The 17,068-nt window shown below is 41.7% G+C and overlaps 2 protein-coding genes across 9 annotated transcripts in view; one reads left to right on the top strand and one right to left on the bottom strand.

Annotated features, from left to right (window-relative positions):
- The window catches only part of LOC129557321 (uncharacterized), a 30,113-nt gene extending 25,456 nt beyond the window's left edge, over positions 1–4,657 (top strand). For 3 of the 4 annotated variants that reach the window (XM_088844156.1, XM_088844154.1, XM_088844153.1), the window contains 2 exons: positions 842–921; positions 3,672–4,657. In XM_088844156.1, coding sequence (XP_088700282.1) covers positions 842–921; positions 3,672–3,794 — 203 coding nt within the window. In that variant the 3' untranslated portion in view covers positions 3,795–4,657. The other variant, XM_088844155.1, reaches the window with a different exon arrangement.
- Positions 4,658–5,916: 1,259 nt separating this feature from the next.
- Positions 5,917–17,068, bottom strand: part of APBB1IP (amyloid beta precursor protein binding family B member 1 interacting protein) — an 84,939-nt gene continuing 73,787 nt past the window's right edge. For all 5 annotated transcript variants that reach the window (XM_088844152.1, XM_055427859.2, XM_055427872.2 and 2 more), the window contains 4 exons: positions 16,786–16,884; positions 15,916–16,030; positions 8,702–8,805; positions 5,917–6,773 (listed from right to left, as the gene is read on the bottom strand). In XM_088844152.1, the coding sequence (XP_088700278.1) occupies positions 6,246–6,773; positions 8,702–8,805; positions 15,916–16,030; positions 16,786–16,884 (846 nt within the window). In that variant the 3' untranslated portion in view covers positions 5,917–6,245. The remainder of the gene's footprint in view (positions 6,774–8,701; positions 8,806–15,915; positions 16,031–16,785; positions 16,885–17,068) is intronic.

Below are 17,068 nucleotides of genomic sequence, written 5' to 3'. Positions count from 1 at the left end.
TCCATAATATAAATAATGCTTTTGATTGTTTAAATTTGTTTCCAAAGACTATGTTCCTAGAGAAATAGGATTACTTGGGTCACAGGGAAGTTCTGTTTTAGAAGTTGTATTTTAGATTATCTGTCATGTCTTGGCAGATCTTTAAAACCAAATTGAAATGGAATTTGTATGTTCTGTCCATTCAAGTAACTCAGAAGAATGCTGTTGAGAATCACAAAATGGTGATATTGGGAGTCCTCTCTGAACTCCACTGGGGATAAACTTGTCTCCTCTCCACCCACTTGATAAATTATTTTGGAAAAGGTTCATCTCAAGTAAAGACATAGTTTCTGCAATGTCCCATTATTATAATACTTTTTAGTATGAAAAATTCATGGTTACTGTAAAAAATATAAATTTACAGAGAGTTTTGCTTGCATGTAACCCGTCCCGTTTGCCTTTGGCAACAAGAGCATTAAACAGTCTTAGAGTCAGACCTTAATTCTGTTTGAAGATGTTAAAAGCAACAACTTTTTTCCTCTCTTCACGTGGGCTACAGGATGAATTTGCTACTTTCTCTGCACTTTATAAAATGCTTAGTGAACTGAACATGGTGAAAAACCAAATCGATGAAACACTGAAAAGATACACCATAATATTGCTCATAATGCTACACAAAGCTTTTTCTGTGCCTCAAGGTCAGAATACTATACATTGTTTGTAAACAATCAGAACTGACTGATGCTGACCATTGTTCTCATTTGGGCCTCCCAGCAAAGTTCTTAAAGGTTATCTCGTTTCAGTGGTAATTTCATATAGCCTGTGTGACTTAGTAATCATTGCACCTCTCCCTCTGTTTAAGCTGTTAATCCTAGATATGTGCTGAAGAACTGGATGGCAGAATCCGCAGTGCAAAAAGCAGAAAGGAACGATTTTTCAGAGGTAAGGTCGTTGACTTTCCTGGACTTATTTTTATTCATTTTAAAATGTATCATCTTTTAAACACACTTATTTTTTTCTTTGCAGACTTACTAAACCACATCATTGCTAGCATTAGCTTCCCAGGATTCTCACTGCCTGGTCTCTCTTTTTTTTAAATCAGTGGAGCATTTTCTTGTATTTAAAAATTTATCCTTTAATGTGTTTAAAAATTTAAATATTCATTTGGTATCACATACCTACATTATTTGAACTCCTGAGGGTCTGGTTCTGCTGTTCACTGTTCACGTTGGGGGTTTTGGATTTTAGTCTCAGCAATTTGGTGAAGCCTGATTTGAGCATCTCTCCAAAGGGAGTTAGGTTTTGCTTTCACCAGGCTTCCATGGCTCTAGCGACCTAGGTCCACAGAAATGAGTCTTGACATCCATGAAGATGAAGGCACCATCTGCACTCTTCAGCTTGGATGAATCTCACATATAATGTTAGCGAAATAAGCAAAGGAATACATAGAGTGTGTCACCACCCCCATTTCATGTAACACTGTAAAATCATATGTTTTTAGGAATATATGCATATATAATAAAAGTAACAAAAATGAACAGAGATGATAACGTCACCTTTGGACGGTGGTTGCTTAGCAACAAGGAAGGAAGTTTGGATTAAGGAAGGATACTTGGGGCTTCAACCATACGGGAAGCATTTTACTTCTGAATCTGAGTAGAGGGTACACAGGTGTTTGTTTTTATTATTCTGTATACCTTCTATGTCTCAAATATTTCCTAACTGTTTAAAAATGCATTACACACAATGTATTTTTTAGAAGAGGAATGGTCTTGGCACTCGTGTTGTCCCTCTTGGGGCCTGCAGACATTACTGATGATCACGGCCTTCCTTCTGTCCCACATGGGTCACAGCCTCAGAATCTTCTTCATCACAGCGTACTGTGTAGTCACAACTCACCAGAGCGGGCATGACAGAGAAACTGTTCTTGCCATTTCTAATGTGGAGCTTGCATTAACTTTTCATTTCAGTAGTTCAGTTAGCCTGACAAAATCCAGGTTTTCATCTTAGAAAATAAAATATTTTAAAGTGTAACCTTCTTAGAGTATTAAGGAAAAACAAAGAGAAAGGAGTTGTCGGTATTATCTTTAGATAAATCAGCCTAAGCTGGGGACCTAAATAGTGTTTAATAAGGTGTTTTGTTGGCTTGTTTTGCCTTCCTTCCCTCTCTTTTGTTCACTCCCTGTTTTCTCTCTCTCCTCAAAATTATATTTAAGTAAGGATGCAGTGTCCACCGTGAGTGGGGAGATGTCTTCCTAGGTTCAAGTAAACATTCAGCTTCCTAAGGTTATTACAGGCTGCTCTTGGCCCCATTTGATTCAGAAGGACATGGGACAGAAACACAGCTTACCAGCAGGCACCGTCAGGTTCCTCCTTTGCAGTTCTTGCAGTGTCCACACAGGCAGGAAGGGACAGTGGTAAAGCTCAGGTGCAGGAGGACACGATCCACACTGGGAAGACGCAGGGGTGGCCCTGGCTGAAAAGCTGATGTTCCACACAAACCAGTGGCTCCTATAACAAGTCCAAGGGCATAGTTTCCAATATACCCGCCAGAGACCTGCCTTATCCCACGAGTCCTCACACTAAAGGAAGCCCGGCGTTCTGTCAGGTGACTGCAGTTCTCCCAGGCCGAGTGTTATTCGTCAGTCATGAGCCACGTTGTTTGTTGACACAGTGGACAAACCACTTATCAGGTTATTAGGGGAACAGACCCAGAAAGTTAACCAAGGGTTAAATTCTCATTGCAGGAAAAGAAAAAGATTTTGTCAAAACTTTAGACCTATAACCCTTGACACATACCCCTTGTGTTTACCTTTCTGCATCAAACATTTCTTGAGAATCCACTCTCTGCAAGGTGCTGTGGAAAAGTATAAAAATATATTCAGGGAGCTTTTAAACTAGCAGGTGAGATTAGATAGGTTTAACATACGTACTTTTAAAATTGAGGTATAGTTGGCATGTAACATTTTGTTAATTTCAGGTGTACAGCATGATGATTTGATACGTGTGTATTTTGTGAAATGCTTACCACAGTAAGTCTAGTTGACATCTGTCCCCATACATAGCTACATTTTTTTGTTGTGATGAGGACTTTTGAGAGCTTTTTTTTTTTTTTGAGATTCTCTTAGCAACTTTCAAATATACAGGACAGTATTATTAACTATAGTCACCATGCTGTATATCCCCGTGACTTAATTATTTTATAACTAAATGAAAATACACATTTCAATCCCAGAATTTATTGTTGAAAGAGGTGAGTTCTTTGATGCCTCAGTTTACGTCACAGGGCAAAACTGCAAATGAGGAAGCAGTATCAGTTGGAATCCATACCCTTGATGATCTAGAAATAGTATAAATCACGGACATCCTCTTATTTTTATAAATATTTTAGAAAATTATAATTCTTTTAATGCTGTGAAGGAATTAAGAAATGATCAGAATATATATGTCTTCTTCGTGACACTGTACATATTCACTCTCCTGTTTTAGCAGAAAAACTAGTACCTAAGGAACTTTCTGTACAACAACAGAAATCTTAAGTAACAGCCATAGTTGAAAGTTGTAATGAAACAGAAAATATTTAAGCAGCTTCATATATATTAAAAATTTACCTAGTTGTTTCGAAAATTTAGAAAATTCATAAGGGTCCTAGTAAGAGAATCTGTATTTATCTAGTTTAAACTGTTTCCCAGGTCCACCTCCTCCAGCAAGTTCTCCGCCATCCCTTCCAGAAGCATTCTGCAGCTGAGAGAGCAGGCTATTCCTCCCCAACTCCTTCTTGGGCCAGAGATCTCAGGGTTAGCTGCTCATCTTAATTTGGGGCAAATAGGAATACTTCTGTCATCAAACCCAGGATAGAACAATCTATTTGATAAATTCTTAATGACCACCTACATTTTCTTGTCAATACTGCACTCTATAATAATGGTAATGTATAGAAATATTTTTTTAACCAAATAAATTTGGTCTATTCTCTGGAACGTCTTTGTGATCATTTTTGCTTTAATTAATAAATTTAATAAATAATAAACCACCTGAGTTATTCTCAATAACTAAAGAAAACCTTATGACAGTCTTTTAATGAATTTATAAGTTTTTTCTAAAACTAGCAATCTAACACCATGTACCTAGAAATTTGGGTCATATCAAATAATATAATTTAATTGTACTCAAGTTTTTTTGTCTATTATGTTAATTTTCAATCATTTACCAAAATAAAGAGAATAGTTTAATGAACCTGATTTACCATTCAACCAATTTATTATCAATGCATGATCAGTCTTGCTTCATTTATACCCTTACACACTTTCCATTTCTAGTTACTGTTTTCATTGAAGTACAATTTACATATCCCCAAGTATTTTAAAGGAATTCTGACATAGTTTCACTTAATCTATGAATATTTCTGTATCTCCAAACATTAATGACTTGACACATATGTATAATACCTTATCACCTTAAGACACTTTTCTGTCTGTACATAAACTGAATAACAAATATTCAGTGATCAATCCCTAACAGGTGTTGAAAGAAGGGATGTAACTGGTCGCTGATCATGATACCTATCTGTTACTTATACAGTGATTTGTGGGTTGAAAACCTAACAGCAAAGTTTGTACTCCGTATAATTACTTACAAGTTTAAAACTAATTACTGGTTAAAGTACCATGGTAGCATATACGAGCCATGTTGGGGATCTAGTGTTATTTTACTAAATTGTGCTAATTGGAACTTGTGCAGGCGGAACTCTGCAAAGCAAGGGCTGTCTGGATCATCTGCTTCCTAGTGTTTTCATTCATATCCTGTAACAAACGCAAGGATAGAGAGAAACAGTGCATTCTACCTTTTGGTGCACTAAAACTGCATCAATATTTTGACCAGAAAATCAGCTAATTCTCTTCTGTAGTTTTTCTAAAATATGTATCATCTAATGCTAAAACTCAAGAACATTTTAAAGTTTGCATTTTTATATTTCTATGTGTTTGAGTTGATGGTTTGGGGGGTCACCACTGAAGCCCGTAATAAACACGTCTCTCCCTTTCCCTTTCTCAGTCCCCAGGTTCTGCTCTCTGAGCCCTCCCTTTCCATGGCCACTGGTCCCAGTGCTTAGGAACAATTGAGTGCATCTTACCAGGTTTAATGATTAAATATTTTGGTTTTAAAATCTGAATTTGCTTTTTGTCTTAAATGTCAATTTAGAGCTTACTTTTCTCCAAATATTAAAACATCAGGTTAATCATTTTTCTTTTTAAATGTAAAACACCTCAAAATCTTCTTAAAGTGGGTAGAAAATAATACTTAATGTGTTAATGTGTTATTTTCTACCCACTTTAAGAAGATTTTGAGGTGTTTTACATTTAAAAAGAAAACAGAACCACGGAAATAAAAAAAAATCTAAAAGGATGCTCAGCCACCTAGAAAGAGGAGATAGGGGTAACAGGAACTTAGGATAAACTGGTTGTTAACACTGAGCATTAAGTTTATCTGAGGGAAAACATTCCAGATTGAAGAATATGATTGCCTTTTCCTGTCTCTAAATTTTTATAGCAATTTATAGCATCATAACAACTTATAGCAAATAAAAGCATAATAACAGAGAATCCAAAAACTATCTAAAAAGCTTCCCCTCCAACCAATTACTATGTTATTCAGCCACTAGAAGACCAAAACCAAGTTAGGCTATGTCGAGGACTTCAACCCAACAATGAAATCTCAAAGAAACTAAATTCACTCTACCTCTCCTGGTTTTTTTCTTTCTCCTCTTTCGACTTTTCTGAAAATTCTGGAGGTTACTGAGACAGAGATGGAACATATTCCGAAGATCAACAAGACTTTATAAGGCCTAGGATTTGTAAAAGGTCAAGTATATATTATAAAATAGGATTGATACTGCACTAGATTTATACTGATATTTCTAGAAATACCATTTTCAGATAAAACATTTTAAACTTTTATTAATTTGATGGTTCAGAACATAATAAAATAAATGGACACAAAACATTAACTTGGAAGGGAAGACAAAAATCCATCGAAATGGAAATACACAGAAAAGATGTGTGTATTCACGCAGATAGTCTCAATTCTGTGTAGGTTAAGGATTACTACTGTACTTGAGCAACAGGGAGAAGTTTACATTTGTATTTCGAGTTTGAGTACTTCAATGTTGTATCTAAAATGAACAAGATGTCACGGAAACAAAGTAGCAAAAATGCACTTCAGGTTAGCAATGTTACGCCCATCACCCAAAGGTATTTCTAAGCTTCCCTTTAGGACATGTTGCCTCTCTTCTTCTGCAAAGCTTTCATGAGATCCGACATGAAATCTTGCTCCCCGGCTCCCCCGCCCGGTTGTCCCGGGTTTTCCTGCCTCTTTGGCGGAGGCGGCGGCCTTTTGACGACCACCGGGGGCGTCCTCACGGATTCGGGGGCGAGGGCGGGTGGGGGTGGTGGCGGCGGCGGCGGCAGAGAGAACCCCAAATCCCCCGCAAACGACGGCGGCGGGGGAGGCACGAAGTCTGGGGGCGCGTCGTTAAAGTCGGGGGGTGGCGGGGGGAGCCCGTCGTCCTCCAGGGGCGGCGGCGGCGGCGGCGGCGGCGGCGGCAGGAGGTCGTCGGGCGGGGCGGGGAAGCGAGCGGCCGCGCCCCTGGCCGTTGGGGGCGCCCCCGGGCTGCCGCCGCCCACGTCCGAAGACCGGCGCACGGGAGGAGGGGGCGGAGGCAGGCTGGCCTTGGGGAGCGGCTGGGCCCTGGGCGCTCCGGGGTCGCGGCCGCCGAGGCCGGGGTCGGGCTTCTTGTCCTTCAACAAAGCGACAACAGCGTTATGCTTGTGACCACACGGCCGTGCGGACACGACATTTACCTGGACAGGTGAGTCTGCGGATTTAGGAAGCATCTGTCCCGCCCTCCAACCCCCGCCAGGGGTGGCCCCCAGTCTCTCAGTCTTGAGACTCTAGGTTGTTCCTGAATTAGTCCCTCTGTGCTCCGGGACAGAGAACGACTCCAGATGCCCTTCAACAGGATCATCAATAATAAAACGTAATCACCTGGTGCTAATCTACTTTGTATTCCGTACATGGAAGACGTTGCCCTATTCCACAGGCATTTATTATAATACTAATAATGTATCTTGCAGGAACTGTTTGATACAAACTTGCCAGTGTCTTAGCGCTCTAGTGGTACAGAGTTTAGTTTGGGGTTACCTCAGTCTTTACCCTTATTGTTTTTTTCTGTCCCTAAGTCGTGTCCAGTTCTTTTGGGACCCCCTGGACTGTAGCCTTCCAGGCTCCTCTGTCCATGGGATTTCCCAGGCAGGAATACTGGAGTGGGTTGCCATGCCCTTCTCTAGGGGATCTTCCCCACCCAGGGATCCAACTCAAGCCTCCTGCTTGGCAGTCAATTCTTTTCCACTGTGCCACCAGAGAAGCCCTACTAGGGTTGTAGGCATACACAGATACAACATTTTTCTTGGTCTGAGTTAAGCTGGTTGTGAAATGCAGTCGTCAGGAGCGGGTGTCTGAAATTATTTTGCTACTGTACCATTCATACATAAGGGCTTCCCAGGTGGCCCTTTTAATGACCTAATTTTTTTTTCAAAAATTATAAGCAGCTCAATAACTATATCGGAGAAGGCAATGGCAAGCCACTCCAGTACTCTTGCCTAGAAAATCCCATGGATGGAGGAGGCTGGTAGGCTGCAGTCCGTGGGGTCGCTAAGGGTCGGACACGACTGAGCAACTTCACTTTCACTTTTCACTTTCACGCATTGGAGAAGGAAATGGCAGCCCACTCCAGTGTTCTTGCCTGGAGAATCCCAGGGACGGGGGAGCCTGGTGGGCTGCCGTCTATGGGGTCACACAGAGTCGGACACGACTGAAGTGACTTAGCAGCAGCAATAACTATATGACTGTTTCCACCACTGGCTGATCAGACAAAGTAAAAGGGGAGAGTGAGGTGGAAAACTTTTGAAGGTACATTTAGAGTTGGTTTAAGTAACATATGAGTAATATTCAGTGGAACTTGTATAGTCAATTGAGATGTTAGCAGCTGGACTAGTAACTAAATTATAACTTTTAGCTAAAATTTTAGATTTAAATAACTTCATTATATCTCCTCTACTAAAAAAAACACTTATGGAGAATGTTATACCAATTTGGCTATTATTTTCCAATGTGTTTTATTCTCCATTAGCCTGAGGATGTACGTAGAACATTAACAGAAAAATACAAAATGCATATTTTACAGTGGAGCCTTATCAGTATTCTTCTAATTTGGTTTGGGGCCCAGTTAGCATTTAATAAAGGTCTTCTGACTATCACACTGCTCTAAGTTATTCAGAAAAAATAATTTAAAATCCCAAGGGTTTAAAATGTAGGTGCCACTTTCAGAGAGGGCTAAAACCACTTGAATTAAACAAACAAAAATCACTTCAGTCAAAATAAGTGTAGCTAAACTAAAAATAGTTTCCAATCCTCAGTATTAAAAAAGATTCTTACATTTTCCTGAAACTGTGTTGAGAGTAGTTGGTTTTAATTTTCCTTTCTAGCCTATGTAATTTTAAGATAATATATATATATATGGAGCAATTATCTAAATGAAATTATAGTGACTTGAATTGTTGGAACTGTACTTTTTCTTTTTTAAAGGAGCAGCTACTTGAACACAGTTTAGAATATGGGCTTACAAGAGGCGGTCTGATAGAAGCGGGTCAGGCACCCCCAGTCTTACCTTGGTTGTTTCAAGGTATCTCAGGTCTTCTCCGAGAGCAGTATTCAAAGATTGTGTTGCCTGGGGGATCTGACCGTTGGCTTGGGTGGTGCCTGTTTTAACTCCTAAGAGGCAGAGAGAAGAGTAGATAAGCGGGGGAGGGAAAGTTAAGGAGTATGGAATCAACAGATACAAACTATTGTACATAAAATAGGTGAGCAACAAGGGGTTACTGTATAACACAGGGAACTATATTCAGTGTCTCGCACTATAATAACCTATAATGGAAAATAATCTGAATAGAAAACTGAATCCCTTTGCTGCACACCTGAAACTAATAGAGTATTGTAAATCAACTTCACTAAAAATAAGAATAGTCTGCGAGGTATTTTCAACATACTTGAGAGTTAATCTGAAAAGATAAAGCAGTTTGTCTCCAAAGTGAAAGGATTTACAGGTACACAGGGTTTACAAAAAATCTGAGCTTCTTTAACAATACTTCATAAGGTTCAGCAAAACATTCAGGGAAGTGAATGCTGTATACAAGCCACAGGATCTGTATTAACTGGGGTCCCAAACAGTAGTATGTTCTGCTTTTAAAATCCTTTTGGTAACTGAGGAATAAATCTCGAAAACCTCCCTTCTAAAAGAATTCTTCCTGTGGATGATTTTTTTCTTAAATGGATGTATCTGGGTTCACACCATGCTGTATACAGAAACAACTTTTGAACATTATCCTCGACAAAAAAATACTCTGGGCACAAAAACAGTAGACAGAGGGGACTGAGCAAAATGTACAAACCTTGAATATACCCTAGAATTAGATTTATTTTCCCCAGAAAGTCCTGATATGTGCTGCTGCTTCTTTTTATTTGCGCTTTTGCACAAGTGTGCCTAGCTGAGGTTTCACAGTTCTGAGAGAGTCAGTCAGAGAGAAGCAGCTGTGTATTGATCTCTGGCTCCTAAGAGGGCATCCTCCAGGTGCGGTGGGGATGGGGGGGTTGCAGGTGGCTGCTCCTCCCACTACTGGACTGCCTCCTAGCCCCGGACATGAGGTCTCCCTTTTGAGTGCATCTGAGCTTATGGCAGAAAGTGAAGAGGAACTAAAAAGCCTCTTGAAAATGAAAGAGGAGAGTGAAAAAGTTGGCTTGAAGCTCAATATTCAGAAAACTAAGATCATGGCATCTGATCCCATCACTTCATGAGAAATAGATGGGGAAATAGTCGAAATAGTGTCAGACTTTATTTTTTTGGGCTCCAAAATCACTGCGGATTCTGATTGCAGCCAGGAAATTAAAAGACACTTACTCCTTGGAAGGAAAGTAATGACCAACCTAGATAGCATATTAAAAAGCAGAGACATTACTTTGCCAACCAAGGTCCGTCTAGTCAAGGCTATGGTTTTTCCCGTGGTCATGTATGGATGTGAGAGTTGGACTGTGAAGAAAGCTGATCGCCGAAGAATTGATGCTTTTGAACTGTGGTGCTGGAGAAGACTCTTGAGAGTCCCTTGGACTGCAAGGAGATCCAACCAGTCCATTCTAAAGGAGATCAGTCCCGGGTGTTCATTGGAAGGACTGATGCTAAAGCTGAAACTGCAATACTTTGGCCACCTCATGCGACGAGTTGACTCACTGAAAAAGACTCTGATGCTGGGAAGGATTGGGGGTGGGAGGAGAAGGAGACGACCGAGAATGAGATGGCTGGATGGCATCACCAACTCTGTGGACATGAGTTTGAGTGAATTCCGGGAGTTGGTGATGGACAGGGAGGCCTGGCGTGCTGTGATTCATGGGGTCGCAAAGAGTCGGACACGACTGAACGACTGAACTGAACTGAACTGAACTTGCCTTAGCTCTCTGCTCAGGACCAGCTCTTATGTCAAACATTTATGAAATGACTGTGTGCTTGCTTCTTCAGATATTTTCCCTATATTTTGAAAAGCCCATAAATCTACAGAACAACTCAAAGAAGGTCATCAAGCACTCCAGGAAAAGGGGAAGAAGAGAAACTTTGATAAGGACTCGGACACTTCTGCTATCTCCAAGTATCTGTGTACAAATTATTAAATACAACATAAAAGAGCTGCACAGGAGAGAAACCGGATAGCACCTTAGCTAAGCGGCCAGAGTGGATGTTTCCAGCGAGGGGCCACAGACACCACAGGCTTCCAAAGGTGGTACCCCGAAAAGGACACAGCAGCTTAGTCCTGCCCCAAATGCATTACTTGAGATGAATTATTAGGAAACATCAGACACCTCCAAACTGAGGGACAGTCTATAAAATAAATGGCCCTATTCTTTAAAAGATGTTAATGTCCTGATAGACAAAGAAAGGCTGAGGAAATGTGCCAAATGAAAGAGGAAGAAAGAAATATGATGCCTAAATGCAATTCTGGAGGGAACCCACGCTAGGAAAGAGCACTGTTGTAATGGCATCATTGAGACACCTGGCAAAACTGAAATATAGGCTGTGGTTTACCTAAAAATACTCTATCAACATGAAGAGTTAAATTTCCAAAATTTGATAACTGCACTGTTGTTAGTAAGAAAATGGCCGTATTTTACTTTTTATTTTTTAGGAAATACAAAGGGAAGATTTAATGGGCAAAGGGACACGATAGTCAATCTACTTACTCTCAAGAGGTTCCAAAAAAATAATAAGCAGGAACACTCCCAGTATGGTTTAACATCTCAGCACATTTGTTCTCTTTTGGGCTTATTTCTGATAAAACTCTATAGCAGAACCAGCATGGGTTAATTTACTGCCTACTAACGGATTTTCCATTACGAGAAAGATCCTCTTTTTTGATCAATGGACATCTCATCTGACTGCTGTGATAGTGTTCTACAAAAACTGGATTGAAGCAATTCATTTAGGAAAATGGATTGAACATGTATTGAACATTTAGTATTAAGTGTTTATTTTACTTCACTTTCAGAGAAACCCTACAAGGTATTAATTTATTGTCATTCCAACCATGTTCAAATTCTAGCCTATTGTCTGCCAAGCATTCTGCTTCCTTCTGGGAAAACTACCATATACCAAGCTGGCTTTAAACTCAACATTCAAAAAGGTAAGATCATGGCACCCGGTCCTATCACTTCATGGCAAATAGATGGGAAAACAATGGAAATAGTGACAGACTTTATTTTCTTGGGCTCCAAAATCACTGCAGATAGTGACTGCAGCCATGAAATTAAAAGACGCTTGCTCCTTGGAGGAAAAGCTATGACCAATCTACACAGCAAATTAAAAAGCAGAGACATTACTTTGCTGACAAAGGTCCATCTAGTCAAAGCTATGGTTTTTCCAGTGGTCATGTGTGGATGTGAGAGTTGGACTGTGAAGAAAGCTGAGCACTGAAGAATTGATGCTTTTGAACTGTGGTGTTGGAGAAGACCCTTGAGAGTCCCCGGGACTACAAGGAGATCAAACCAGTCCATCCTAAAGGAGATCAGTCCTGACTATTCATTGGAAGGACTGATGCTGAAGGTGAAACTCCAATACTTTGGCCACCTCATGCGAAGAGTTGACTCACTGGAAAAGACCCTGATGCTGGGAAAGGTTGAAGGCAGGAGGAGAAGGAGATGACAGAGGATGAGATGGCTGGATGGCATCACCGACTCAATGGACATGAGTCTGAGCAAGCTCTGGGAGTTGGTGATGGACAGGGAAGCCTGGCGTGCTGCAGTCCATGGGATCACAAAGAGTCGGATATGACTGAGCAACTGAACTGAACTGACCATACAGAAACAGTCCCTGACAGCATGATTTCCTTCAGTTTCTAGAGGAGGTAACAGATAGTAAACTAATATTTACACAGATTATTAATTATGGCTGACCTACAAAGGACAATTTATTTGAGATCTGAAAATGGGCCAAAATTAGCTGCATGAAAGAGAGAGCACCAGAGGGACTTCCAGAGGCTAAGGCTCTGTGCTCCGAATGCTGAGGATAAAGGTTCGATTCCCGGTCAGGGAACTAGATCCCACATGCTGAAACTAAGAGTTCACATGTGTGCTAAGTCACTTCAGTCCTGTCTGACTCTTTACGACCCCATGGACTATAGCATGCCAGGCTCCTCTTTCCATGGGATTCTCCAGGCAAAAATACTGGGGTAGATTGTGATACCCTCCCCCAGGGGATCTTCCCAACCCAGGAATCGAACACACATCTCTCATGTCTCCTGCATTGGCAGGCAGGTTCTTTACTACTAGCGCCACCTGGGAAGAGTTCACATGCCGCCACTGAAACATCCCACTTAGGAGATTCTGGTTTGATTCCTGGGTTGGGAAGATCTGCTGGAGAAGGGATAGGCTACCCACTCTAGTATTCTTGGGCTTCCCCTGTGGCTCAGCTGGTAAAGAATCTGCCTGCAATGCAGAAGACCTGGGTTGGATCCCTGGGTTGGGAAGATCTCCTGGAGAAGAGAACAGCTACCCACTCTAGTATTCTGGCCTGGAGAGTACGTATGGGAAAAGATTCCACAGGATACAACTAGGACCTGGTACAGCCAAATAAATAATAAATAATAAACATGAAAAAAAAAAGATCTAGTTAAAGAAAGAAAAGAAAGCGCCTCATAAACAAGGAAGAGCATCTATGAAGTCCCTAAGAAAGGAGGGTGCTTAGGGCTTTGAAAAATTGGGAAGAAAAAAAAAAAAACAGATGGGTTTTGTGACAGGAACAGGAAGATGGGTGGGGAAAGAGGCAAAATGTGCGAGGCTCATTTCATGCAGGTTCTGGTGGCCTTGCTGGGGACTGGGGACTTATCTGAGAGCAGTGGAAAGCATCGGAAAGACTGGAGCACCAGCCTCTGGGGTCACATGAAGATGGTGGTGGTCTGGATTTGATGGCAATGGAGACAGACAGGCACGGACAGATTTGACCAATACTCAGAAGGTAGAATCAGCAAGACTGAGGAGTGATTGGATTTGAAGGTGAATGAGCTTTTCGTAGGCAAAAGCTATGGTTTGTCCAGTAGTCATGTACGGATGTGAGAGCTGGACTATAAAGAAAGCTGAGTGCTGAAGAACTGATGCTTTCAAATTGTGGTGCTGAAGAAGACTCTTGAGTGTCCTTTGGACTGCAAGGAGATCAATCACTCCTTTAGGAAATTAACCCTGAATATTCATTGGAAGGACTGATGTTGAAGCTGAAGCTCCAATACTTTGGCCACCTGATGTGAAGAGCAGACTGACTGGAAAAGACCCTGATGCTCGGAAAGATTGAAGGCAGGAGGAGAAGGGGACAGAGGGCGAGATGATTATATAGCATCACTGATTCAATGGACATAAATTTGAGCAAACTGCGGGAGATAGTGAAGGACAGGGAAGCATGGCATGCTGTAGTCCGTGGGGTTGCAGAGTCGGGCACAACTTGACAACAATGAGCTTTTCTTGCCTGTTTCCTGCAGGAGTAATTGCGCAGATGATGATATTATTTGTGGGAACAGAACAGTCATGGGGGAGTAAGTCGGGAGAGGAAAAGGATGGGCTCAGTCTTACAGATGTTGAGTTTGAGGTCTGGAGTGCATTCAGATGAAGCCACTGAGCAGGGAGTTGGATACATGGGTCTGAAGGTCAACAGAGAAACCTGGATTGGATTTATGCAATTATCGGTGGTCAGTGTGTAGACAGTGCTGGGGGTGGATCAGATCACTTAGGGAGATAGTATGAGAGTAGGGTTAGGGTTGACTCGGCCTGGGTAATTTAAGTTGGGGTAGAAGAAGAATAAACCTGCTCTAATAAGCAGCGGGTTGAAAAAGAGTGGCTAGAGAAGTTAAGGTCGGGTGTGGGGCTTGGGAGTGTAATACCCCAGAAAAGGGGTTGGCTCCACGAGGAGTGGTCAGTTGTGCTGGGGTTACTGAAAGGTCAACTAGAAAGAAGGGTTTATGGGACTTCCTTGGTGGTCTAGTAGTTAAGACTCTACACTGCCAATGCAGGGACTGGGGTTTGACCCCTGGTGGGGGAACTGAGATCCACATGCTGTGGGGTATAGCTGGAAAGTTTAAATTAAAAAAAAAAAAGAGGAGTCTATAGTAGTTTGATTTAGCAAGAGCATTTTCCATGATGTACTAGAGGCAGGAGCCTGACTGAAATGGTTATGAAGAGTGAACAGTCATTGCTGTTTACACACTAAGTCGTGTCTGACTCTTTTGCGACCCCATGGACTGTAGCCTGCCAGCCTCCTCTGTCCAGAGGAATTTCCTGGCAAGAATACTGGAGTGGGTTGCCATTTCCTTCTCCACGGGATCTTTCCAGCCCAGTGATTGAACCCAGGTCTCCTGCATTGGCAGGCAGATTCTTTACCACTGAGCCACCTGGGAAGCCCTGGGGAGTGAACAGGGAGTAGAATAACAGAGACAGCAAATACAGTCCACCCTTTAGAATAGTCTGCTTGTCCGATGGAGCCGTAGGAGGGGGATCTGGAGTCATAGGAGGGTTTGAAATGTGTTTCTTTGAAGAGGGGATCAGTGTTGATGAGAAGGACACAGCAGAACAGGAGAGAAAGTGGAAGAGAATGGAATAATACATCCAGGTCTGGTTTTTGTCCTGGGATTCTGGCACAGAACTGCGCATTTTCCAAGCTAGATACTAGCTTCCCACAGCTTCAGTTTTCTCAGCTATGGAGTGAATGATAATAATGTACACCTTGCTATAAGGACCAGAAATTATACACATAAATATTTGTATATAGATATGTATATTTGTATATATACAGATCTACTTGTGTGTATATATACACATTTGTATTTATACAAAGAGCAGTAACAGTGCCCACTCCATCCCTCAGTGTCTTAAAATACAAACCAGTCGCTGTCACATTCAGATGTGGCATCCAGAATTGGGTATGAGGACCTAGGTGTGATGTTAAGGAATGCTCTCACCCTTGGTGTGGACAGTCCTCTGGGCATCAGTGGAGCCTCGGACAACCATCACATCTATACTCTGAGGAGACACACCTCCCTACAAGCTCACCCTAAGCTGGTGACCACCATCTTGTCCATAAGCATATCATGAAAAAAGGGTCAGAGCTTTGCTAAAAGTCACTTATAAAGAGATACAAGTATGTGGTGGGTAGGTGTTGGGGGTTCTTACATTTGACCATCACGGGGGAAGAGTACTCAGTACAGCGTCTGCAGAGTTCTGTTTCTATGAAATACATTAGCTAAGTTTGAGCACAAGCTCTGAGCTTGGAACAGGTGTCAGAATCTACCCCCTGCGTGGTACCTGTGGAAGGCGGAGCTGGTGGCACTGCGTTGACTGTGCCCAGGTTTGTCCACCGAGAGGCAAGCCCTGCCCTGGCCATGGCCCGCTGATAGTTATCATAGAGCGTCTTCCCATACTAGAGAGAGAACACAGAAGAAGCAACAGAGCAATCCATTTATCCCAAAGTCTGCACTCCACTGCAATCTACAAATTCAGGGAAAAGAGGACCTCATGACTATTCTTTTTACTCCTTTCCTGAGGTACTTTTAGTAGAAGTATTTCCATTAAAAAAAAAATCCACAAACCATGTTTTCATATGTGAAATAATATTCCAGATTAGCAAAATCAGGTAATATTTGTACCTCCCCATGAGAAGGACGCTTTAGCCATGTGATGACACATGTCTCCATGTAATTTTGCCATAGCTTATATCTCATGTTTCTTAATTACGCATAACACTTTCAAAGCTCTCCAGAAATCAATATCTGCAATGGCTCATGTGAAAATAAATCCCTGCTTCTCAGGTCATGGGAGAGGTCCATGTGTCAACCACTCCCACTTAGCTCAATAAAAAACCAATGGGCAAATAAACGAGGTGATAGCTGTGGCACTGATCCATTAATGGCATTGACTTAGTGAGAATGGATCAGGTGTTGGGACTTTCCTCGCGGTCCAGCGGTTAAGACTCTGAGCTCCCAATTCAGGGGGCCTGGGTTTGATCTCCGGTCAAGGGTCTAGAATCCCATAAGCCACGACTAAGATCTTGTGCAGCCAAGAAAAAAAAAAAAAGAATGAATCAGCTATTTCCGAGTAGCACAAAGATTGGACCCACGTCAATTTGCCAGGCTAGCTGGCAAATTCAAGGTGGGGTGAGTCCATCCATTCTCTCACCTTGGCAATCCTGATTCCCGTGACCCACTGGCTTAGCACTCTGGCATCATCACAGCACAGATACTTGATATACTGGGACTCCTTCTGAATCTGGGGATGCTGGAAAAAAGTCATTCCAAAGACCATTTGTAAACTCTTCACAAATTAGCACCTTTCAAAAAATGTTTAGAAAATTCTCACAGCATCTGAAATTTCCTGAAATGGTGGCCAAAATCACTGGTAGCAATTTTAGAATTAGGAACAGGGGTACTTTTTTATAGACGCTAAATTTGGAAAGAATTGA

Source organism: Moschus berezovskii, chromosome 15 (assembly GCF_049115385.1).
Source record: "Moschus berezovskii isolate FMDL1 chromosome 15, NW_MosBer_1.0, whole genome shotgun sequence".
NCBI classification, from domain to species: domain Eukaryota; kingdom Metazoa; phylum Chordata; class Mammalia; order Artiodactyla; family Moschidae; genus Moschus; species Moschus berezovskii.
The sequence above is the reverse complement of the archived record's forward strand: the minus strand, read 5'-3'. Positions and strand labels throughout refer to the sequence as shown.